Source organism: Ovis aries, chromosome 5 (assembly GCF_016772045.2).
Source record: "Ovis aries strain OAR_USU_Benz2616 breed Rambouillet chromosome 5, ARS-UI_Ramb_v3.0, whole genome shotgun sequence".
In the NCBI taxonomy this organism is placed as follows: Eukaryota; Metazoa; Chordata; class Mammalia; order Artiodactyla; family Bovidae; genus Ovis; species Ovis aries.
In genome coordinates this window covers 78,881,995-78,907,061 of record NC_056058.1, presented here as the reverse complement: position 1 = coordinate 78,907,061, position 25,067 = coordinate 78,881,995, and the positions used below count along the sequence as shown (strand labels likewise).

General features: G+C 39.4%; 1 protein-coding gene and 1 long non-coding RNA gene across 8 annotated transcripts in view; one reads left to right on the top strand and one right to left on the bottom strand.

Annotated features, from left to right (window-relative positions):
• The window catches only part of LOC106990145 (uncharacterized), a 55,487-nt gene extending 36,162 nt beyond the window's left edge, over positions 1 to 19,325 (bottom strand). For 2 of the 4 annotated variants that reach the window (XR_009600730.1, XR_009600732.1), the window contains exons 1-6: positions 19,173 to 19,286; positions 18,579 to 18,728; positions 18,192 to 18,329; positions 15,809 to 15,894; positions 15,417 to 15,567; positions 10,509 to 10,720 (exon numbers count right to left, since the gene is read on the bottom strand). This is a non-coding gene — a long non-coding RNA (uncharacterized LOC106990145). Of the gene's footprint in view, positions 1 to 4,824; positions 7,818 to 10,508; positions 10,721 to 15,416; positions 15,568 to 15,808; positions 15,895 to 18,191; positions 18,330 to 18,578; positions 18,729 to 19,172 lie in introns of those variants that run through there. The other 2 variants (XR_009600731.1, XR_009600733.1) reach the window with 2 other exon arrangements.
• The window catches only part of ACOT12 (acyl-CoA thioesterase 12), a 44,270-nt gene extending 24,718 nt beyond the window's left edge, over positions 1 to 19,552 (top strand). Inside the window, exons 7-16 of one of the 4 annotated variants that reach the window (XR_009600728.1) lie at positions 1,188 to 1,307; positions 2,250 to 2,400; positions 2,912 to 2,967; positions 3,247 to 3,310; positions 3,959 to 4,042; positions 11,460 to 11,593; positions 13,342 to 13,470; positions 15,407 to 15,533; positions 15,800 to 17,761; positions 19,289 to 19,552. Coding sequence is in view for 2 of the 4 variants with exons in the window: in XM_012178915.5 (XP_012034305.2) it covers positions 1,188 to 1,307; positions 2,250 to 2,400; positions 2,912 to 2,967; positions 3,247 to 3,310; positions 3,959 to 4,042; positions 11,460 to 11,593; positions 13,342 to 13,470; positions 15,407 to 15,533; positions 15,800 to 15,949 (1,015 nt within the window). In the remaining 2 variants the exon portion in view is untranslated. Of the gene's footprint in view, positions 1 to 1,187; positions 1,308 to 2,249; positions 2,401 to 2,911; positions 2,968 to 3,246; positions 3,311 to 3,958; positions 4,043 to 11,459; positions 11,594 to 13,341; positions 13,471 to 15,406; positions 15,534 to 15,799 lie in introns of all 4 variants that reach the window. The other 3 variants (XR_009600729.1, XM_012178915.5, XM_042250724.2) reach the window with 3 other exon arrangements.
• The last annotated feature ends 5,515 nt before the right edge of the window (positions 19,553 to 25,067 follow it).

The window sequence follows — 25,067 nt, the reverse complement described above, 5'->3', positions numbered from 1 at the left end:
AAACTTTTTAAAAGGTGGTTCACAATTAGGTCTGACCTCTGGAGGTGCTGGTTAGAATCATTACGGCCAAAGGATTAATTGAAAAATATGATGAGAAAGAGGGAAGAACTTGAAAAAGTACTTTTAAATGCTGCTCAGTTTCAAAAAGGGTAATTTCATTCTTAACTGAGCCATGTAGGTAACTGGGCAGTTTTAAAGAACACTGTAGTCTCTGAAAATGCATTTGAACAGGATCTGCCCTTCTGACAATTTTTGTAACGACTAAAAATTGTTAAGGTTTTATTTTCCCAAAATTAAAAGAATTTTATTTATTAATAGATCTATAGTTATGACTATAATTAGAAACCTGTGGTTATCCTAAAATTGTGCACAAATATAAGAGCTTGTTTTTAAAACGACATTGTCATTCTTAATGACAATAAAGCATTTAAGCCTGTTCTACTATACAGGCTTACACTGTAATTAACTATGGCAAATCTGTTCACTTATCGTTGGCAGAATTCTTTAGAGTAACTGAATGACCACAGTGGGAATCTAAAATGTAGACAATTATAATAACTTTCTGAGATCAAATTTTCTTTATAGGTTTTCAAAACTTCACACACCAAAAAACTGTAAAATGTGTACCTTGCAGCCTTTCAGGCTTTGTGCAGCAATGCAGGTAACTTTTTTTGTGGGGAAGAAAAATTGGTCTCTGACATGTGGGTGAATTTAGGTAACAGTGAAGCCAAGGAACTCATGTGAATGGCATCAGCTGAAAGTTCTCTTCACTGTTTCCCATGCCAACCTGAGAGTCACAGCTTCCTGTGACTGTAGTCATGAGCTGTCAGGAGGAATAAAACTCTGAAATCAGAACAAAAGACAGTTGTTTGGTTTTTGGAGATACTTCCATAGCACACAAAACAAGAACAGGACTGTCACTGCAAGAACAGAAGCACCAGCATCTTGGGAAAGCCACCCACAGACTGGTACATTGTATCTCCTAAAATATTTGCAGATAATGTCACAGGACCACTCTCGACACACACAATCCAGTTAATTACCCTCTTGGGCTGAAAGAGATGTTCATTAGAAAGCACCCCAAACACAGGTCTATTGAATCCATTAAGCAAAGCAGTAGCTCCTGAAAACATTTTGGAGAATGATCACTTTCTTCTCTTTCTCTCTCCTTCCCTTTGTTTCACCAGCCGCCTGTGTCGAGCGCATCCTATTCTGAAGTCCGTGGATATGTTTAAGTTCAGGGGACCATCTACAGTTGGAGACCGTCTTGCCTTCAATGCCATTGTCAACAACACATTTCAGACCTGGTAAAGCATGTCTAGTGCTCTTAGACTGCTATAAAATGAAATCAAACTTGCACATAAGCAATGTTCTTTGTTTTATCTCAACCTGGAGGTGAGTATAGGGAATACTTTAAAATAACCACATTCCTTCTAATTTTTTTGACATTTCATGTTCAAAATCTATAGACATACATATTTATCCTCTGTTCCACTGAGGCCTCCTTACACTAAGTGATGATAAGTTGGTTTTTGTCTCATAATAAGTTCAGGAGTTGGTGATGGACAGGGAGGCCTGGCATGCTGTGATTCTTGGGGTCGCAGAGTTGGACATGACTGAGCGACTGAACTGAACTGAAGGTTGACTATATTTCCCATTTGATCCAGGATGGTCTTGGTTTGTGTGTATCATAATCATTAATTCTTCCTTTCACTCTCAAAAGGGTCCCATATGGTCAACAATTCATAATGGACCTGTCATTTATTACCATGAAGTCCAAAACACTTCTCAGTTATTTTTATTATTCTTGACACACAAAGAAAAGATTTAACTTGGTATTTTTTTCTTTTTAAATGTAAAAAAGAACATCTGTATTTCCTATTCAACTTCAGTGTTTGATGCTTTTAAATTATAGAACTACCGTTTTAGGAGAGAAAACTTGACTTTGGCATAATTTAACACCCCACCCCCCATGGCCAAAATTTATTCATGAATGTATATAAGGTCCCACTGGCCTTTTTTACTACTTGAAAGTGGGAAAGTAAAGCAGATATGCTCCCAGGAGCTTGTATATAAGATCAATCGACTTGATGAAATGGATGTTAACCGCTGCATAGATTAGCAGACAACAAAGAAACAACACAGGGTCCTCCTTCTCTTCCTTGCCTGGAGGAGCTGGTGGGGTGGTGGGTGGGGGAGGCCTAGCATGCTCAGGCTCTCTGCCCACTACCCTTCTTGCCCTTCTGCAGTGTTGAAGTTGGAGTGCGCGTGGAGGCCTTTGACTGCCAGGAGTGGTCTGAGGGCCGGGGCCGTCACATCAACAGTGCTTTTCTCATTTATAATGCTGTCGATGATAAGGAAGAACTGATCACATTTCCCAAAATCAAACCCATGTCAAAGGTCAGTTATTAGCACATGCAGTTTGGTAATCAGACCACTTATTCTGGGGGAAGCTGTGGTACAGAGCTCCACCCAAAATCTTTTCCTGCACTGGCAACAACCTGCACGTCCATTCCCCTTTGCTTTTTTTCTTTTTTGCCTCACAAAGTAAAATGATCCTTTTCCTCTCTTTCCAAATCACTCTGGTCTTTAAACAGTGAAGGCCCTGAAGACCTCACATCTATTCAGCCACATGCTGCTGTTGGAAGCATATGTCTTCCATGTCTCATTTCTGACTCTCTTTTCCCACTTTATATCCAGTTCTCTACTTTATATCCAGCTGCTCTACATTCATCAGAATTAAGTCTTGTGGAATAAGCGGCCTTACTGCCAACTCTGACCTGAAGATAGTTCATGTAGAGATTCCTTGTCCCAGTTAGCCTTTTCAATTGACTTAGGAGAGACAGACTTAAGGATTGTAGTACAGAAATATTAAGAATGTATTGATTTTACTTTTTTTTTTTAATTTAAGGATGATTTTCGACGGTATCGTGGAGCTCTCGCACGCAAGAGAATTCGCCTAGGCAGGTAAGGGACTCAGGTGTAAGACTTTATGGACTCTTATCTGACAAATTACATAGCAAAGAGCCCTCTCTGGGTCTCTATTCCCACATAATATAAAAAGAGAAGGTTTGATATTTTTTGACTGTGGATGCCACTGTGATGAAAATTGTTCTTCCTGATTGTTCCGCCAGTAAAGGCAACTTTTTGTAACTGCTGATTTCACTTCCAGAAAGTGTCACAGTTATTGCTATGTGCTAGATACAGGGAAGAAAACTATTATTTAATATTTTCTTTTTTTTCCAGAAAATATGTCATTTCCCACAAAGAAGAAGTTCCACTTTGCATACACTGGGATATTGGCAACCAGGTGACAATTTTATGATCTGAAGTTCTTCATGTAAAAATCGCTTTATTACAAAAACGGGAACCCCCTCATTTAACTGACTCATGTTGTGCCTACACAGGTTAGATACAGAGGTGAATTATAGCAACCTGTCATCTCAAAATGAAACAAAACCAATCTATGAGTAACTAGTCATCAGCCAGCTGCTTCACTGCCTTGTTTGAATTATCTACACAGTTACAGACTCCAGTTGATCTGCATCAAATACATTCAAGCAACATAGGACATTGAGATCTAGTGTCTCAACATGATCTGTGCTGAATGACACGCCTTCTCAACAAAAAAGTATTAGTCATTTTAATGTTTTGACCATGAAATGTAAAGGGAAATCTAAATTTACTTATTATACATTGATTACTAGTCACACTGAAGGGTATTTTTGTCTTTACTTAGGATATCAATTAAAATGATACTAATTTCCTAAGCATATAGGACTCACTGACTTATCTGAATTCTGAATTAAGAGTCTGAGACAGAAATTATGTTCCTATAACTTAGTTCTAACTTCAACATCATCACTTTGGCTCTAACAGTATCCATTTTCTAAGCAGAAAATATTTGATCACATATCTGTACACTGAACCCACAGCTTTTCAATTATTTATACTTTAGGTATCCTTGAGTAATGGCAATGTGGAGGCTCTCAAAAGCCTGGCAGCCAAAAGTGGATGGGAGGTTACCAGTGCTATGGAAAAGGTAGGAGGCATTCAGGTATACATACAGCTCACTGCCCATCATGAATGAAAGTTTTCATGGTAGAGGTTGTTCTACTACTTCTAATGCTGCTTTCAAGAAGGTAAAAAGGAGATCAAGATGGCAGAGTACGAGGACACCGAGTCACCCTATGAACACATCAAAAATACATGTATACGTGGAGCAATTTACAACACTGAAAACAAACTGGAGAGTGGCAGGAAGACTCTTATACAACAACTATGGCTATAAAGAAAGATCCACAGAGTCAGGTAGGAAGAGAAAAAACGCCATCAGGTCAAGACCTGCATCCCTAGGAGAGGACACCCCAGCCCTGAGGTCTCACCCCGAGAGAAGGAGTACCCTTAGCTGGTTTTAAAACCAGTGGGACTAACAGAAGGGCTGTATAAGAAACCTAAACTCTACTCTGAAAGGAATCAATGCTTCCTTATTGCTGGGAACAAGGCAAAGGACGCAGACTGAAACTCCCAGGGCTCTGCTCCACTGCAGTTCTCAACTAAGGCAAATAAAAGTTCAGGACTGGAATAGGTAATTCTATCAAACATACAAAAAAGAGGTAATACCTAGCATTCCCAAAATAAACTGAAGGGAACACTCCCAAATTCATTCTATAAGGTTATTGTTACCCTGACACCAAAATCAGACAAAGACACTCAAAAAAAGAGAAAATTACAGGCCAGTATTTCTGATTAATATAAATGCAAAAATCCTCAACAAAATATTAGCAAGCTTAATTCAAAAATATAAAGAAAAGGGATCATACATCAGGATTAAATAGGATTTATTCCAGGGATACAAAAATGGTTTAATATTTACAAATGAGTCGATGTGATATACCACATTAACAACAGGAAGGATAAAAATAATATGATCATCTCAATAAATGCATCAAAAGCATCTGACAAAATTCAATATCCATTCATGATAATAACTCTCATCCAAATTGGTATTATATTTCAATATAATAAAGATCATATATGACAAAATTAAAGCTAATATCACACTCAATAATAAAAAGGTAAAAGCTTTTCCTCTAAAATCAGGAATAAGACACCCTTTATTTAATTCTAGCCACAGCAATCAGACAAGAAAAAGAAATAAAAAACATTCAAATTAGAAGGGAAGAAGTAAAACTACCTCTTGTTTCAGACAACATGATACTATTATATAAAGAAAACCCTAAGGTCTCCAACAAAGTAACTATTGGAACTAATAAGTGAATTCAGGAAAAGTTGCAGTATACAAGACTAATATACAGAAATCTGTTTCTTTGCTGTACACAAATAATGAACTATAAGAATGAAAAATCATGAAAACAACCCATTAAAGTCACATAACAAAGAAAAAAAAATACCTAGAAATAAACTTAATTAAACAGGTGAAAAACATAGTCTCTGAAAAATATAAAACACTGAAAGAAATAAAGATATAAAGAAATAGAAAAATACAGTGTTCATGGATTGGAAGAATTAATATTGTTAAAATGACCATACTATCAAAATAATCTGCAGATTTAATACAAACTCTACCCAAATACCCATGACATTTTTCAGAGAACTAGAACAAATAATCCTAAAATTTGTATGGAACTGCAAAAGACCCCAAATAGCCAAATCAATCCTGAGAAAAAAAAGAACAAAGTTGGAGATATCATACACCCTGCTTTCAGAATACATTACAAAGCTACAGTAATCAAAACAGTATGGTACTGGCACAAAAACAGACAATTAAGCTTAAAAATTAAGCTAATTAAGCTTAAAAATTTTTGCACAGCAAGAGAAATCATCAACAAAATGAAAAAACAACCTGCTGAATGGAAGAAAATATTTGCAAATGATATAACCTATATGGGGTTAACCTCCAAAATATATAAATAGCTCATATATAAGAAATATAAGAAAACCAAACAACCCAATTAAAAAATTGGCAAAGACATGAATAGATATTTTTCCAAAGACATACAGATGGCTAACAGGCACATAAACAGATGCTCAACAATCCTAATCATCAGAGACATATACAAATCAAAACCACAATGAGTTATCACTTTACACCTGTCAGAATGCCTATCATCAAAAAGACCACAAATAAATATTGGTGAAGATGCAGAGAAAAGGGAATCCTATTACACTGTTTGTGGAAATGTAGACTGGTACAACCACTATGGAAAACAGTATAGCAGTTCCTCGGAAAACTGAAACTACTGCAGAACAACCATATGATTCAGCAGTTCTACTACTGGGTATGTAGTGCACACATATACACTTATAGATATATTCATATATAGTCATATATACGGGAGTATAATCTGTGAAAATATTAAATCACTGTTATATACCTGAAACTAACAGAATATTATAAATGAACTATATTTCAATGTTTTAAAAGGTAAAAAAGTCTTCGGGGAAAATTTTTTTAACAGTCAAGTATCTTTCCAGCTCTGTCTCTGTTCCCCACCCGGGCTGATCTAGAAAGTGAAAAGTGAAGTCGCTCAGTCGTGTCCAACTCTTTGCGACCCGTGGACTGTAGCCCACCAAGCTCCTCCGTCCATGGGATTCTCCAGGCAAGAATACTGGAGTGGGTTGCCATTTCCTTCTCCAGGGTATCTTCCCGACCCAGAGATCAAACCCAGGCCTCCCACATTGCAGGGAGACGCTTTAACCTTAAGGGCCTTCAACTCACCCTACACATTCCTACCTCCAAGCTTAGTTCTCATATTCGATTTCTTTCTCCTTCTCTTCTCTATCTACCCCAGTCCTACCTGATCTTTAAGACCTGGGACAAACGCTTCTCCATAAAGCCAATCATCTCCTACTGAAGGAAATTATCACTTTAGGAACTCCTTTAACAATTACTTTTTTATTATTAACTTGTCAATTAATTATGTATTATCTCATGACACTTACTCCATAGCCACACTGAATTGGTATTTGTCTTACATAGTAATTTTACAAATGGGTCTTTTCCCTTAACTAGATTACAGTCCTCTTAAGAAAGCAGCCTTGACTTGACTTTTTTTTTAATCTCAGCACCTTTTACAATGCTTTTGCATGTCATTAAATTTAAATAAATGTATATCATTTGAATTTCATCTACTTTCAGAGGTATATCAGGTGACCCTTTGAAGCTGATGCCCACACTAAACATATTATAAGCTCTTTGAGGACCATTTTGTTCATCACTATAGTCGCAGAACATAGCACTAGCTGGCATTCAGGAGATGCTCAATAACGCTGACACTTTGTCTACGCTCACGTTTCAGTGCATACCGTTTTTCATAATCGTTGAAACAGTAGCCTCTAAAACAGGATTACCACATGTTCTGGTTTTCCTGGGACAGTCCTGGTTGCCCCATCATAATTATTAACCATGCCCAAGTCTTCCAGTTTGAATAAATTACATGGCCACTCACCCTGAAATAGAAACAAATTCAGATACTACTTCCTTGTTTTCAACTCTGACTTTGACCTCCTCCGCACATTTTAGCTTTGGTTTGTTTGCTTTTACTATGTCTTGGTGCTCACTTCTGAATCCTTTCAGAGTCTTCCTTATTTTCTTTGGATCCAGTTAGGTTTCCATCTATGCTTGGTTCAGTGATGCAAACAGGTTTAACATAACAAAGTTACTTGCTTCCATTTACCCTTTATAAAAGGTGCCTCAAGACCTTGTTTTCTTTTATTAACACTAAATCTGCTTCTTGCATCATTGCTGGCATCTGAGCACTCACTGAGCAGCTTAGTAAAAGACAAACTCATGTCTGGAATGAAGGATGAGAACATACTTAGTGAAGTCATATAAATTAAAATTTCAATTCTTTTGGAGTTTGGACCAAAACCCAACAACCTAAACAAAGTAAATGTGCATTTACAAGTGTCTAAGAAGAGCCATCAATAATTAATTCTTAACTTTCTGTACAGTTACTTACTAGAGAACATTGTATAACTAAAGAAACATTCTTATGTTATCTCTGTTGAATTTGAAGCCCTCCTTTTTTTCAGATTATATTTGTGATAAAAATAGAATTTTTTTCTTTTTTGGGTTATCCTCTTCTCTCCCACTTTTTAAAGCTTTTATGCTTTTAACTATCTTAACCCATCATGTTTTTAATTTCAAAATATAGCTTATTTTTTGTGTCACTTTATAGCTGAAAAAATTTTCACAACTATTAAGAATTATACTTATTTCGCATTTTAAAAATCTATACTTATTTTTATATAAATTTTGATAGATGGCAAAAGTCAAAAATTTCTGGTATTCGTAATGAAAATTGGGCAGTACTTACTGTTTTAATCCATATTTCATTTTCAAGGTATAGTGTTGGAATTAATAATAGCACTAATACAAGGAGCAAAAGGTGAGCCCTCATCTTAAAGGAGCTTATATTAATAGTCTATCTTGAAAATATCTTAAAAGTACTTAGACTATCTTGAAAGCACCACACATACACATACCATAGCTGAAGGATCATTTTAAGGTAGTTTATAAACAAGAGTGAGATTTAGTATTTCAACTACAAAGCTCAGCTCCTAGGCAATTCAAAGTCAGGGAAGATAGTTGTTTAAAGACAACTTTGGAGAGGAGTTGATTCTTTCCTCCTTGAAGACAGTGTAAAAATAAATTGCTGGAAGTGTAAAAGAGGCTTTTTAGGCAGTGAGTAGCTTGAGCCACATCTTGGTGGAAATTAGCACGGGTGAGAGATTGGCCAGATAGGAGTAGCTTTTTATTTAGGCAGTAGCTGAGAGAGGACAGGAAGCCAGAATGGCAAGAACCCTTGACACAGGACAAAACCCACAGGAAACAGACCAGAGGAGATCTATTCTCATTGAAGCTGGGGAATGACTGGCTCCAGACCTGTGCCTAACCACGTCCCCTCCCCTTAGTCAATGGGTAATTGACCTTCAAGAACTCTACCCTCTCCCCATACCTCTGTAAAAACCAGTTTTGTCCTCCTTCCCACAAGACAGTCTCAATAACGTCTGTCAACAGATAGTATAAAACTCTAAAACTGAGCTATTTCCGCTTGTGCTATAAGATCTAAACTCATTAAACAGAATCTTATTAGAATGAAAAAATATATCATTAATAAAAAGTTACCAAGCTCCAGCAGATTTTGAACCTACTTTAAGCTTCATTTCATAGAATAAAATTTCATAGAATTGAAATTCATTCTCAAATGATAAAACATTTGAGATGATAAATGGAATGTAACCTGTATTCTTCTAAGCATGAAAGGGAACTCATTTTCTTTGAGAGTTGGTCTTGGAGAATTTTTTCACTAGGCAAAAGTTGGCTTTCCTAAAATAGTAGAATTTCAAGAGAACCAACACCAACAGCTGCCTTTCCTTGTCTGCATCAATGTCATTGTCTCTGACAGCAGAACGTTAAGGACTTTCTGCCACTTTTACCTTTGGGGAAAGGATCAAAATGCCATCCATTCATCTAATACTGTAGTTGACACTGGCCAAGTGCAGTGAGCTCTGTAAGGGCAGAATTTAATGATGGCTACTTAGTGTGAAGTTTGTTATGTCTCCAGGACAGGAAGCAGCAGCATGTGTCTCCAACCTGGGGAGCAGCTTCCTGGAGAAGTGCTGTGATGGTTTTCTCAGGCTGCCAAAACAGAGTGTACCAGAGTGGGTGTCTCATGGTTATGGGAGCTAGAAGTCTGTGATCAAGGTGTCGGTCATGCTGGTTCCTTCTGCGGGGAGTGAGCAAGATCTATTGCAGGTCTCTCCCCTAGCTGACAGCGCTCTGCTGCAATCTTCAGCATTCCTTGGATAGTCGATGTATCACTTGACCTCTGTCTTCATCTTCATATGGGATTATCCCAGTGTGTGTACATGTATTTGCCCACACTGCCCCTTTATATAAGGACACCAGTCATATTGGACTAGGGGCCCACACTCCTGCAGTAGAACCTCATTTAACTTATTACACCTGCAATGACCCTATTTCCAAATAAGGTCACATTCTGGGCTACTGGGGGTTAAGACTTTAACATATGAATGGAAGGGTGAGACACAATTCAACCCTTAAAAAGGACTCAGCCCACTGTTACATCCCACTCTACCCTGAAACCTACCCTGGTTTCACCAAGGTTGACTGTGGTTGCCCCAAGGCCAGAATCTGACTGAGGTGGTGGAATTCACTCTGGCCACCTGCTCTTACTCCTCTGAGACTGCAGAGCCCCAACAGGCTGGCTAAGAGCCACAGGGACACCAGGATCAATGAACCTCCTGCTACTTCTGCAGCATAGAGGGCAAGAGTAGGTAGGTGTAGGCTGGGCTGAGTCTCAGCCTTCGACTTAGGGCTACATTCATGGTTCTCTTTCTGTTTGGTAAGTGCCCACAACCTACATCATGCCCTCCTTTGCAGGCTCACTTTAAAGACAGGCTTGGTGCCGAGGTCAACTGGTGAGGTAAAATGGCATAAGCAAATAGCCAGTTCTTACCTTTCTAAGCTGCTTTTAGTCAGTTTCTCATTTCTTCATTCTCTTCTTAAAAGATATTTATGTTTAAATAAAGATTTTCTCCCTCACAGCCTTTTTCCATCTGCTTGATTCCTGCAGTGAAGTCTTAACCCTATGTTTGTTTGTCATCTCATTGCTTGTTGCCATGGGAATGATTATAAGATGGCAAATTTCAACACTATCTTCAAAGCATCCTGAAAGAGATGGAGTAAATGGGCAGGATAGAAATGTGCTCTTAGCTGAACATATATCTCTGATTATTGATGAAAACACAGTAGAAGCAAAGTTCAGAGTAACAAAGGGTACATTAATATTTAAGTGTAAGTCAAATGGATCCCCAAGACAAGCTTTCTCTTCTCTAAGGAACAGTAAGCACTAGACACTCAGGAACTGATCTTGTGACCCTTGTGATTCACCAAAAAAAACAGTGCTTTGTGATGAAGGAACAATATGGTTCAGCAGTCCTGTTGAGATGTTGAGTTGGATCTAGAGGTGTTGGCTTACTTCCTGGATCCCTTCAGCCCAAATGAAGGCACGCCTGACATCCTGGGAATGTTAGGCTGCAGCCTTGGCTCCAGGGTCTATGGGGAAAGGAAGCACTGACTTGCCTAGCAGTCTGGTGATATTTTTTGTCGTTCCTGGACAGAGGCAAGGAAATATCACAAAGAGATAAAGCTCTTTATTTTTCATGAGAAAAACTACTGCACAATAATCAAATAACCTACCCTCAAGTAGGATAATGTGTAGATGACACAGGAGAATAGCATCCTGGTCTGAGTTTTAGACATCCAAATATTGACAGTGAAGTTTCCATTATTGGCTTCATGATTAGCCAGGTGCCAAGATGCTTTAGCTTGTGCAATCCTGCTGTGGTCTTAATGTAAAAATATCAATTTTCCTTTTGTAATTTTTTTTTTGGTTATTTTATTTTAGATAAAAATATACACTCTGGAAGAACATGATATTTTATCTGTTTGGGTTGAAAAGCATGTGAAAAGACCAGCATACTTGGCTTATCATCTCTTGTCCAACTTTACCAAGAGACCTTTGTGGGACCCCCACGTCACGTAAGAATAAATTTAAAATACTTCCTTATTCAACCTTGAGGTCATGTAAAAAATGACCCCTACACTGCAGTCTATCTCCATCGCCCCATGTACGAACCATTGTTTTAACTGAAGAGTATTTGCTATAGCACAGTATCAGCAGCTGTTGGAGAGGCACAAAAATTATTCTGATCATCTAATTTTCATCTTTATTGACTCGACATGCTTTTCCCACATCTATTGTAATCCTACCGGTAACTCTTCAAGGTTGATATTATTCCCATTTAACAGGAGAGAGGACCCGAGACTTGCCAAGATTACACAGGCAGTAAAGCAATGGGACCTCATTTGGAACCCAGGTCTGTCAGGCTCTAAATTTCCACACTCTTGTACTTTAAGACATAGTCTCATTACTCCTGAGAAAGTGATTATCAAATTGTACTTCCCACTCTTGACCTTTACTTGGTAGCCCTTCTTTTTCTGTGAAACAGCATTCCCTGGTGAGAAGCTGGGAGAAGCAGCTGTGTGAGTAGACTCCTTCCTGCCCTCCCTGTCTGATCAGGGCCCACTGATGTCAGCCTACATCTCTTCTGTTACTTCCTGTCTCCCACATCCCTAGTCCAACCTTCTCCACTCTCCCTCCTCTCCTGGAATGCACGGCTGTGCACCTGGTCAACTCTTCTGTCAGGGTGACACTCCCTTCTCCAAGGAGTTCCAGCTCCTGGGTTGCAGGGCTCAGGCCTTAGGGACACCTTGCTTTAAGGAAAACTGGCAAGATGGGCTTCCTATTATATTCAGCATTATTAATACCATTTACTTCCTAATTTGGATGAGGTAGAATTTCATCTCTTAAATGTCTAAATCTCACTATGATTAACAGCCCATAACAGACAATTTAATACCACTAAAGTGAAACAACTCTATGCTCATGTGTTATATTTACATAGATACCAGAAGGATGCATCTTGGTTAATGTTATTGTTAGTAAACACTTCATGAGAAGTGTTTTCACAATTTTCTTGCATCAGTATCTATAGATATAAGTACAAAGCTTTCAGCAAGAATAATGCCTAACCTTTGCTGCTCTTTTCAAATGTTTCTCTCCACTATTTTCTACATCACCTGACATTCCAGGTGAATGAATAGAGAGGAATGAATGAATGAATTCCAATTCCATTAACTTTTTTTCTGCATCTATCTGATTCAAGTACTGTGCTAGGTATTTTCATTTGATCCTAAGCCCATAGGTATTATCTGCATATTACCTATACAACACACCATAGGTATTATTATCTACATTTTATGGATTGAAAAAAAAGTGACTTGCCTAACACAACACAGCTACTCTGGGACTCAAAGGCAAGTTGTTTGACTCCAAGCTTAGTGCTCTTTCCCAATATACCATATTCCTTTACCTCAGAGTCCACAAAGGATTGTCCATAAAGTTTGCTAGTCTTTAAAATATTACTTGATCCTAGAGAAAAATAATTTTCTGGAAAAAAGAGAAGTGCCTTTCTCTCCAGTGTTGAAGGCAGTGACCTTAGAGTCAGATGGCCAGCATTCTATCACAGGCAGAATTATTCCTTCTGGCCAAACAGCTCTAAACATAGACTTTAAGAAATGATGCTGGCTTTGTGGAGTTGGTTATGTGAACAGAAGGGTGAATACAGACACCAATAATGAAGTTATGCAAACAAACAAAACAAAGGCATGCCTTATTCCACCAGGTAGAAAAGTGTAGACTTTCTGTCACTGTTCTGTTTACCTAGGTCCTGCGAAGTCATAGACTATGTAAGTGAAGATGATCAGATATATTACATCACTTGTCCTGTGGTGAATAATGACAAACCCAAAGACTTGGTAGTACTTGTTTCACGAAGAAGGCCACTCAAAGATGGGTGAGTATTTGTAACTCAAGTGTTATAGCAAGGTCTTACAGTATAAAGTAGAAAGAAAAAGTTGATATGAAAATAAGGAAGTCAATGGAATAAGCATTTCTGGTCTTGAATGATGTTCATATAAATTTTTTCTAGATAAGGCTTCACTTATCATTAAAAAAAAACTATTAAGTGCCAGCCATGTGCAAAGCATCATGTAAGACTCCTAAAACAGTTCCCTTTCCTTTTATTCTATGCACATGTAAAACTGATATTTACCCAATCTTTGAAGCATTCTATTACTGTTAAAAATGCAATGAGAGCCAAATAAAACACTGCTGCTGCTACTGCTAAGTTGCTTCATTCGTGTCCAACTCTGTGCGACCCCAGAGACGGCAGGCTACCAGGCTCCCCGGTCCCTGGGATTCTCCAGGCAAGAATACTGGAGTGGGTTGCCATTTCCTTCTCCAATGCATGAAAGTAAAAAGTAAAAGTGAAGTCGCTCAGTCGAGTCTGACTCTTTGCGACCGCATGGACTGCAGCCTACCAGGCTCCTCCATCCATGGGATTTTCCAGGCAAGAGTACTGGAGTGGGTTGCCATTGCCTTCTCCGAATAAAACACTAGGAGTTGGTTTTGGTTCAGAATTTACAAAGGCTCTACTTTGTACACACCCAAAATGGCTAGCTTTCAATCAGTGTGTCTGTTCAAGGCTACTCCATGGGCACTGGACTTCTCAGAGAATAGGTTCTAAGGAAAAGGGTCCCAAGAGTAAGTGTTCGGAGGGATAAGAAATGGAAGCTGCCAGGGTGGTTATGGTTTACCTCTAGAACTGGTCAGCATTATTTCTGATGTCAAAACGGGCCTATAGAAAAATCCCTCCCACATGGGATTAATGCACATAGACGTTCAGTGTATTATCATCTACTATAGCAAAAGATATTAGACATAAATGGAAGCTTTATCTTATAAATTATAGTAGAACCATATTCGGAGAAGGCAATGGCACCCCACTCCAGTACTCCTGCCTGGAAAATCCCATGGATGGAGGAGCCTGGTAGGCTGTAGTTCATGGGGTTGCTAAGAGTCAGACACGACTGAGCGACATCCCTTTCACTTTTCACGTTCATGCATTGGAGAAGGGAATGGCAACCCACTCCAGTGTTCTTGCCTGGAGAATCCCAGGGACAGGGGAGCCTGGAGGGCTGCCGTCTATGTGGTCGCACAGAGTCGGACACGACTGAAGTGACTTAGCAGTAGCAGCAGCAGAACCATACTATACCAGAATACTATACCAGCATTAAAAAGGATGAAGTAGTTATAGAGGTATTGATACAGGAAACACCTCTAAAGATTTATCACTACATGAAAAATCAAATTATAGACCAATATTTGTAAAATGATAATATTTATGTAAAAATCTGAATATGTCCATTCAGACCCTCCAGAGGGTGTGAATAAAATAGAGGGTCACAATAAAATGTTAATTTTATTGGTGGTCCTCTCTAGGATAGGAATATACTGTGGTTAAGGTAGACTGAAGGATAACTTCTGTTTTCTAATGTACAGGGTTCCTATTGTTTGAAGGTTCTTTAATACAATGGTATTATTTTTTCCATTAAAAAAGTGGACGAGACTGAAATAACAACCCATTAGAGTATACACACACACAAGTTTGGAGTCTGACTACAGCTCTGCAGAGTCATGCAAAGCATACATAATTTTTAGGCAGAAAATATCTATGGCCCTTATTACTATTTCCTATACTTGAATGTAGCCATAGAGAACGTTTTTTATGCATGCCACTCATGTAAAACATCTGGGTCTTCATAGTTTTACTTCCACTATATAAACGAGTTGCATTAACTGTAGAAATTTACTTTTCTTCACCATTTACTGTTTCATTCACTGTTCTTCATTTCTCTCAAGAACTTAGAAAACGTCCTTTTATCTTTCAGTCACACTTACGTGGTGGCAGTGAGGTCGGTTATTCTGCCATCAGTCCCACCTTCTCCACAGTATGTCAGAAGTGAAATCGCATGTGCCGGATTTCTCATCCATGCTACTGGCAGCAGTTCATGTACCGTAAGTTCAATGAAACGTGCACACTAATTTTCTCCTACAGAGGCAGAGAAACCATTTACCTGGATTTGCTAAATTAACTGTAGTTCTGTAATGTGTGTCCACCCACACCCACCAGAGAATCCTCAGGTCATCCTTTCAGATCCATTTCCAAGGGACTGGGGTCATAGCCTCCCCTACACCAAAAAGATTGAGATGCTTGCTTGAAAAAGCTCCAATGAATGAGAAATTAAAATATTGTTTTGTTTCACTTTGTTTTCTTGAAACAGGTATCTTACCTTAACCAGATTTCTGCTAGCATCCTTCCTTACTTTGCTGGAAACCTTGGTGGCTGGTCAAAATCTATCGAAGACACAGCAGCCTCCTGTATACAGTTCATAGAGAGTGCTACTGATGATGGGCTGATAAGCGTACTTTAAATTATCTGTCATTTTATTTCCCACTTCCAATTCCAAACTCTCTTAGTCCTGACACTTGACAAGTTTCTCGGCCACAAATAATTTCGTATCAGTCTAAGAAAAATGCAGTTGTGAAGAGGTTAAAAAACAAAATGCATCTCAAGTCAAATACCAGTGATTTGGGTTGAGATTAAAAGAGCTCTAAGACTCTGTTTTTAGATCATCTGTGGCTCTGCTACCTTCCAGAGGCACAGGCGATGAAAAATTTCTCATAATCAATATTGTGTGTTCTATAAAATGGTGAAAGTTTGGTTAAAACAATCAAAACATTTTTAGGCTAGAGGGGTGAAACATTCTGTTTGAAATTTTATAAAATATTATAAAATCAGAAATGATACGTTGGCTAGGTGATGAATAGTGTGGGGTTGTTCCATGTACAGCAGGTATCAGTGTGTCAGAAGCACCTAACAAGATGTATTACATGTTTTAGAGCTTTAAATTAGGAAGACATTAAAACATAATGGGATCCAATCAATTTTAGTAATAGGAACTACTTTCTTGGTGTCATTTAACATATATCAAGGTAGCTCACCCATTTAGTATCTATTGCTATATACACTCACAAAGTACCTGCAAAATGTGATATTGTAGAGAAAGAATGACCTGAGCTCTTCTTTCATAATCATTACATTAGAACTTTATTCCCTAGACTTTACATTTATTATTTTACTCTGTGATTTGTCTTGACTCATAAGACAAACCAGCATACATCAAGTTAACCTCCTCTACGGGACAACTTCTAAAATTTGAAGGACTTCTCCATTAGAGTTTAGAGCACTTAAGAGATTAGATACATCTTGCTTTAGTTTGTCAAATCTTTACCTCTGTCCAGACCTGGTTGTAATCATTTTTATTAATCTATGCCAACAGGTTTTCATTTATATGAATTTTGGACTATGTCCCAATCTTATGAATTAACATTTATTTAAGAAGAGTGGACAGGCAGATTTAAATGCTTATACATTACATTCCAAAAGCAGATTTTTTAGAATATTTTTAGATTTTAAAAAAGGTTAAAAAATGAGCAGTAAAGAGGGTTACAGTACACTAAAGTTTTGTATGCTAAAATTTCAGCCCTCTTCTACAACTGAAATGCTTTTAACTTTTGTCTTTCGTACATCTCTGAATTTGTATCTTTTTTTTTTGGAAACTTTTTTCTGAATGAAAGAATAGAGCAACTTTGGCTGGATTACTTTCAGATACAAAGATGTTGCCCACTCTAACTTATAACACAGGCACAGTCCATACCAGCACTGTCCAATATGGTAGCCACTAACCACATGAGACCATTTAAATTAATTAAATTTTAAAGTAAAATTTAAACATCAGCTACACTAGCCTCATTTTAATATTATTAGTCACATGACATTATCAGGTCATCATGGCCTAATCCGAACTGTTCACTTTCAGACTACTGGACTAAAGATTCTTTAAAAGGGCACGACACTGGAAAAGACAGCAATGCATTCAGGCTTTACCTAGGGGACTTCAAAAAGTTTAAAATCTATTGCCTGAAATCATGACACAACTGACTAAGGCATTCCTATTGTAAAATTCAACAACAGCACTTAGGTTTATATTTCCTTTTTTAATGGAAAGTTGTTTGATTGCTCTTTCACGCATTCAATAAATATTAAGAATCTACTCTGTATGAGACACTTTTAGGCACTGTGGGTTTACCAAGTAACAGAAGGGTACTGATCACATCATAATAAAGTAAATAAATACTATAGGCTGTTTGGTAGCTCAGATGATAAAGAATCTGCCTGAAATGCAGGAGACCTGGGTTTGATCCCTGGGCTGGGAAGAAGCCCTGGAGAAGGGAATGGCAACCCACTCCAGTATTCTTGCCTGGAGAATTCCATGGACAAAGGAGCCTGATGGTCCATGGGATCACAAAGACTCAGACACGACTGAGCAACTAACACTTTCACTTTACTTTTCAGGAGGTAAGTGTTAAATGGAAAAATAAAGCTGGGTAAATGATGTGCATGCTGGGGAGGTGTTGGAGATGGCTGTTCATATTTTAAACATGGTGGTCACCTGCCAGAAGCAGTAGGAAAATGCTTCTACAGCTTCTGGCCTCCCTTCCCTGGGGCTGAGAGGCCAGCGCTTGTGGCTCAGTGCAGAGGCCAGGGTTCCCCAGCCTCACTGAGTGTGTCCTTTGCAGGTGGGGGTGCAGAGCCTCCCCCATCCTCCTTACCTCTGCCACCCTCACTCCAGCTGGGCCAGGGCTGGAGGGGCCTGGTGAGGGCTTCCAGGAGTTGCCCTCACACCTGGGAATGCAGGAATGTGGACTGGGGTCAGATGTCTGAAGCTTCCCATCTACTCCTTAGGGCCACTGCAAGTTAAAGATGTAATATTTAATAACATTTTTCTGGCCATGAGACAGGACTTTTAAACAACAAGGAGGTGTGTGGGGGGGTGGGTGTTTCACATTGAAAGATAGTAAAATATTCTGTATAATGAATACAGAAATATATACATCCAGGATTTGGGCTTTGGTTATTGATGGCCTGATATATTGTTTAGGAATAATAAAGAAAACATTAAGGAAAAAAAAAAATAGGGTGGTCAGAGTAGGCTCTACCTCAGGACATTTGAGTGAAGACCTAGAGGCAGAGAGGGACTGAACCATGAGGATTTCTGGATGTAGCACGTTTCCTGTAGAATGGCCCAGGCAAAGTCTGTGAGATGGGAATGTTTCTGGCGTATTCCAGGGAAAGCAGCTCTGGAGAGGCTGGAATAGAATGAAAGGTAATCAAAAACAGATGACTTGAGTACAGTCTTCCTCGGCTTTCTTTGGTGCCCTGGCTTTAAGCAAACATGATTGATCCAAGGGTAAGCAGTGAAGCTGGTTCATCAGCAGCCATCCTCAAGCCCCTGGAGACTAAGGACAGAGGGAACATAAAAATGTAGTCAGGCTCACTTTCTCCTTTGGAGTGCTAAAATATCCTCCAGGAACACTTGAGATTTCATGCCCTTCTTGATGCTAAGGGTTTTCAAGTGCTTCTAACAGTACTGAAAGCTTTTTGATTAAGAAAGGAAACTCTTCCCTATTAATTCTTCCTGGTTTTAATGCAATGGAGTTTCTGATCTATATTCAGTTTTTCTATCATATTTTTAAAGAATTCTAGAGGAAAAAAATGTGAAAACTGATCTGTATACTTGAGAATATATCTACCTTTATATGCAAATACCACTGCTGCTGCTGCTGCTAAGTCGCTTCCGTCGTGTCCCGCTCTTCGCGACCCAGTGGACTGCAGCCTACCAGGCTCCTCCATCCATGGGATTTTCCAGGCAAGAGTACTGGAGTGGGGTGCCATTGCCTTCTCCGGCAAATACCACTAGGAAATAATGAATAATTTTAATAAAAATCTAAAGAAATCCAGTGTATTCTTATATATACCCACCATGTGGTTTTATTCATATTTTTTATTGCACATTTCAAACCTTGGAAATTTTTATTGATCTATCTGTAGAAGCAGTTTTGAAAATATGTGTTGAAAATGTATATGTTAAGGAATAACTTTAATGGCTTGGAATAAATTATTAAAATGTAAACTATGAAGTTTGCTCATGATTCATTTTACCCATTTGAAAGTAGTGTAACTACTGGATCAGACAATTCACCATGGGCTCAGAGGGGTCCTGCATGTTCTCGCTCGGTGTGCCAAACTGCAAGACTTATCTACTGGCAATATGCTAGTCCCACAGGCAATTCAGTAGGTCATGGTGACCACAGCCTGACTTCAGTGTAACGGCTCCCTCTCAAGGTGCAGAAGACTGGCTTGTGTGCTGTGTGCTACAATTTTTGCCACTTGCTCAGAGTGCTGGCCCTGTGTTCATCAGCTGTGACACAAACCCACCATGTCCACAGCATCCAGCTGGGCCCATCATGTCACCCTGGGGGCTAAGGGAAAATGGAAGCAACACAAATAAGTTAATACTCATGATATGCTGTTTGCTGTGTCATGAGTAATAATGTCCTTTGTCCCTGAACCAGGATTCTCATGCCTTCTACTGACATCCATGAAACTGTAACAGACTAGATTAATAATCTCAGACCCTTCATAATTACTGACAGTAACCCACCTCCAGAAGTCACAAAAGAAAAAGTGAAAGTTGTTCAGTTTTTGTCTGACTCTTTGCCACCCCATGGACTACACAGTCCATGGAATTCTCCAGGCCAGAATACTGGAGTGGGTTGCCTTTCCCTTCTCCAGGGGATCTTCCCAACTGAGGGACAGAACCCAGATCTCCCACATTGCAGGCGGATTCTTTACCAGCTGAGCCACAAGGGAAGCCCAAAAGTCAGAAAAATATTACAAAATGCCTCTCTCATTGTACACTTGCAAGTATATAAAGTACCATATAAAAATTGCACATTTGATGCCATCTTTTCCTTCCTCATTTTGTGACATTTTTAGCGACACTTGAAAACAGGTTTAAAATTAATTTCTATCATTCCCACAGCTCATTATCCCCCTCCATGTCCCCCTTCTTTCCTTATCTGGCTTAGGGTCCGTGGTTATCATTAATGTCACTCCCTGTGCCTTCTGCTTTCATTTGGCTTGTCTGGCAAATTCAAAACTGTGGTTGAATTAAAGTATTTGTAAAACCTCAACCCTGCACTGAGCACCTGAAAACTGCGGACTGGTCTCACTTGAGATTTATGAGCACAAATTTCAAAAGGGCTCTGATAACCTGACTGCGTTTCCTATATGCGTGTTGTTTCACACTGCCCTCCCTTCCTTCAAGGTTTTCATGTGTCTTAGTCCTTCAGTTAATCAACTTTAGAAAATACTTCACTGAGTATAATACAAACTCTTTTCCCCCATCTCATTTCCCCCTCTATGCACCTTCCATTCTTTGCCATCTCTCCTATCATAATAAATTAAACATCTCTACCCCCATTCAATCCTAAAGGAAATCAATCCTGAATATTCACTGGACAGACTGATGCTGAAGCTAAAGCTCCAATATTTTGGCCACCTGATGGTCACCTAACTCATTGGAAAAGACTCTGATGTTGGGCAAAATTGAAGGCAAGAGGAGAAGGGGACGACAGAGGATGAGATGGTTGAATGGCATCACCACCTCAATGAACATGAGGTTGAACAAACTCTGGAAGATGATGAAGGACAGGGAAGCCTGGCATGCTGCAGTCCATGGGGTCACAAAGAGTCAGACATGACTTAGCAACTGAACAACAACAACCACCCCTAGCAAAGAACTATTTCTCTAACCTGCTCCAAGGCTTCACTCCTTCAATTCTCTTTTTTCTCTATTTCAGAAGTCTTTCCTGGATTATTTTCATAATCATTATTATCTCTTAAAGCAAAGCAACACTTCATCTGATCCTACTTCCTAAAGGCCACCCATCTTTACTCCAATTAGCTATAAACGTGGTCTTCACACCCTTATTTCATTCAATGAGCCGTACTTCTCCCTCCACTACTCCACAGACCTCTCTCATTGCCACAATTAACGGCATCAACAAAACTGATTAGTTCCTTCTCTTTGCAACATTTTCTCCGCTTGGCTTCCATCATGTCGCTCTTGGAAACTACATCACTGGTCACACTTTTAAAGCCTCCTCTTGTGGTTCTTCCTCCTCCACCAGACCTCTAAATACTAGACCACCCAGGGCTCCATCTTGGTCTCTTCTCCTGTATTCCTCATTGAGTCCACCCAGTCACTGGGTCTTAAAAGATATCTACTTGCCAATAACACCCAAATCTACGTCGCAAGCCCTAAACTCTCCTGAACTCCACATCTGTGTATCTAACTACTTAGTTGACATTTCCACAAAGATAATAGTCATCTCAAAATCAACGCATCCAAAACAGATCCCTTAATTCTGCCACCTTTCCCTTCATAAACCCTTCCTTCAGGAAATCTTATCAACTCTATGTGAAGAATATAATCAGAACCTGATTCCTTCTAATCAACTCTATAACCCTAATTCAAAACATCGTCTTCTATCATCTGAAATATAACCTGTTTCTATTCCTACTCCTCCCTTCGCTCTCAACTCAGCAATCAGATCGTGTCACATTTCTTCTCAAACCTGTAAAAAATTTTGCATAGCACAGAGTAAAAGCCAAAGATTTATAACAGTCTGGGGTATGATGTGGTATATTCAATTATTTTTCAAAAATATTCACTCCCTTGCCACCATCCCCAGCTCTGCCAATGGAGTGCACTATTCCCCTTCTTCATCAACAGACATGATGCAATCAAAGGCTTGAAGATGTTTTTGCAAGTGGACCTGCCCTCTTACATCTTTGTCATGAGAAAAACAGGTCAGGACTAGTCTGCTGGTCCCAGGAAAAGGAAGAGAGATACAAGCAATAGGGCTGCTTCATCTGAGCCTACTTTAGATCAGTTCAGTTCAGTCACTCAGTCGTGTCCAACTCTTTGCGACCCCATGAATCGCAGCACGCCAGGCCTCCCTGTCCATCACCATCTCCCGGAGTTCATTCAGACTCACGTCCATCAAGTCCGTGATGCCATCCAGCCATCTCATCCTCTATCATCCCCTTCTCTCCTGCTCCCAATCTTCCCTAGCATCAGAGTCTTTTCCAATCAGTCAACTCTTTGCATGAGGTAGCCAAAGTACTGGAGTTTCAGCTTTAGCATCATTCCTTCCAAAGAACACCCAGGGCTGATCTCCTTTAGAATGGACTAGTTGGATCTCCTCGCAGTCCAAGGGATTCTCAAGAGTCTTCTCCAACACCACAGTTCAAAAGCATCAATTCTTCGGAGCTCAGCCTTCTTCACAGACCAACTCTCACATCCATACATGACTATTGGAAAACCATAGCCTTGACTAGAGGGACCTTTGTTGACAAAGTAATGTCTCTGCTTTTCAATATGCTGTCTAGGTTGGTCATAACTTTCCTTCCAAGGAGTGTCTTTTAATTTCATGGCTGCAATAACCATCTGCAGTGATTTTGGAGCCCAAAAAATAGTCAGCCACTGTTTCCACTGTTTCCCCATGTATTTCCCATGAAGTCATGGGACCAGATGCCATGATCTTCGTTTTCATGTTGAGCTTTAAGCCAACTTTTTCACTCTCCTTTCACTTTCATCAAGAGGCTTTTTAGTTCCTCTTCACTTTCTGCCATAAGGGTGGTGTCATCTGCATATCTGAGGTTATTGATATTTCTCCCGGCAATCTTGATTCCAGCTTGTGCTGCTTCCAGTCCAGCATTTCTCATGATGTACTCTGCATATAAGTTAAATAAGCAGGGTGACAATATACAGCCTTGACGTCCTCCTTTTCCTATTTGGAACCAGTCTGTTGTTCCATGTCCAGTTCTAACTGTTGCTTCCTGACCTGCATATAGGTTTCTCAAGAGGCAGGTCAGGTGGTCTGTATTCCCATCTCTTTCAGAATTTTCCACAGTTTATTGTGATCCACACAGTCAAAGGCTTTGGCATAGTCAATAAAGCAGAAATAGATGTTTTTCTGGAACTCTCTTGCTTTTTCCATGATCCAGCAGATGTTGGCAATTTGATCTCTGGTTCCTCTGCCTTTTCTAAAACCACTTTGAACATCTGGAAGTTTGGATCAGCTGACCTCAAACCAGGCTTCTTATGGATATAAGCAAGCCCCACTGATATTAGCAGAGCTATCCAGATAAGCCCAGCCTAGAAATTAAAAGACACTTATTCCTTGGAAGGAAAGTTATGACCAACCTAGGCAGCATATAAAAAGCAGAGACATTACTTTGCCAACAAAGGTCCCTCTAGTCAAGGCTATGGTTTTTCCAGTAGCCATGTATGGATGTTAAGAGTTGGACTATAAAGAAAACTGAGCGCAGAAGAATTGATGCTACTGAACTATGGTGCTGGAGAAGACTCTTGCGAGTCCCTTGGACTGCGAGGAGATCCAACCAGTCCATCCTGAGGGAGATCAGTCCTAGGTGTTCATTGGAAGGACTGATGTTGAAGCTGAAAACTCCAATACTTTGGTCACCTGTATGAAGAGCCTACTCATTTGAAAAGACCCTGATGCTGAGAAAGATTGAGGGCAGGAGAAGGGGACAACAGAGGACAAGATGGTTGGATGACATCACTGGCTCGATGGACATGGTTTGGGTGGACTCTGGGAGTTGGTGATGGACAGGGAAAAGAGTCGGACACGACTAAGCAACTGAACTGAACTGAGATTTGACTCACAAGCATGAGCTAAATAAACAGTTACCATATGCTTCTGATTTGTGGTGGTTGTGTAGCAGAAACTGGCAGTCTGTAAGATGTGACCCCTGTTAACTGTCTGATCTTCACTACCTTATTCCCAACTCTTCCAACCACACTGGCCTCTTTGCTATTTTTCAACTACACCGAGCAGTCTCCTTCCTCAGTATCATTGCCCTTACTTAATATCAAACATCAAAATATCCAAGGCTTCTAATACTTCCCTGTATACCAATGTACCAATGGAATATTATAGATGAACTTTGAAAACATTATGCTAAGTGAAGGAAGTTAGTCAAAAAGATCACATCTTCTTTCTGACCCTCAAATATGGCAAGCTCACAGCTTTGACTATTTTCTGTCCCTAAGTATTCTTTTTCCTTATCTTCATAAAAGATTCCCTCTTGCCATCCAGATGTCAGCTTAAAAGTCTTCCCCTCAGAGGCCTTCCCTTGATTTTCCAGTCTAAAGTAGCTATCCAGTCATGTGTCATCTCTCCGTGAAGTCTAATTCTGTCACATATTCATTTAATTCATTCATTCCTTCAACAAGGGTGAATGCTTTGTATGCACCAAGCACCTCTGAGTATAATGAGTAAGACTCAAAATTCCTGCCCTCATGTGACCTATAATCCAGTGGAGAGGGGACAAATAGTGTTTGGCAGGGACTTAAATTATGGAGAAAATTTAGAGTAAGAGAATGAAAAGTTATTGGGATGAGGAAAAAGCTATTTCCTATAAGGGTAGTCAAAAGACTCTTTACTATGCAGACTGCCAAGTAGAGGCCTAAAGAAAGTCAGAGAGGATCAAATCTGGGGTGTGGTGAGGGAATGTCAAGAAAAAAATAACTTGAGATTCGAGCCTGTAGGCTA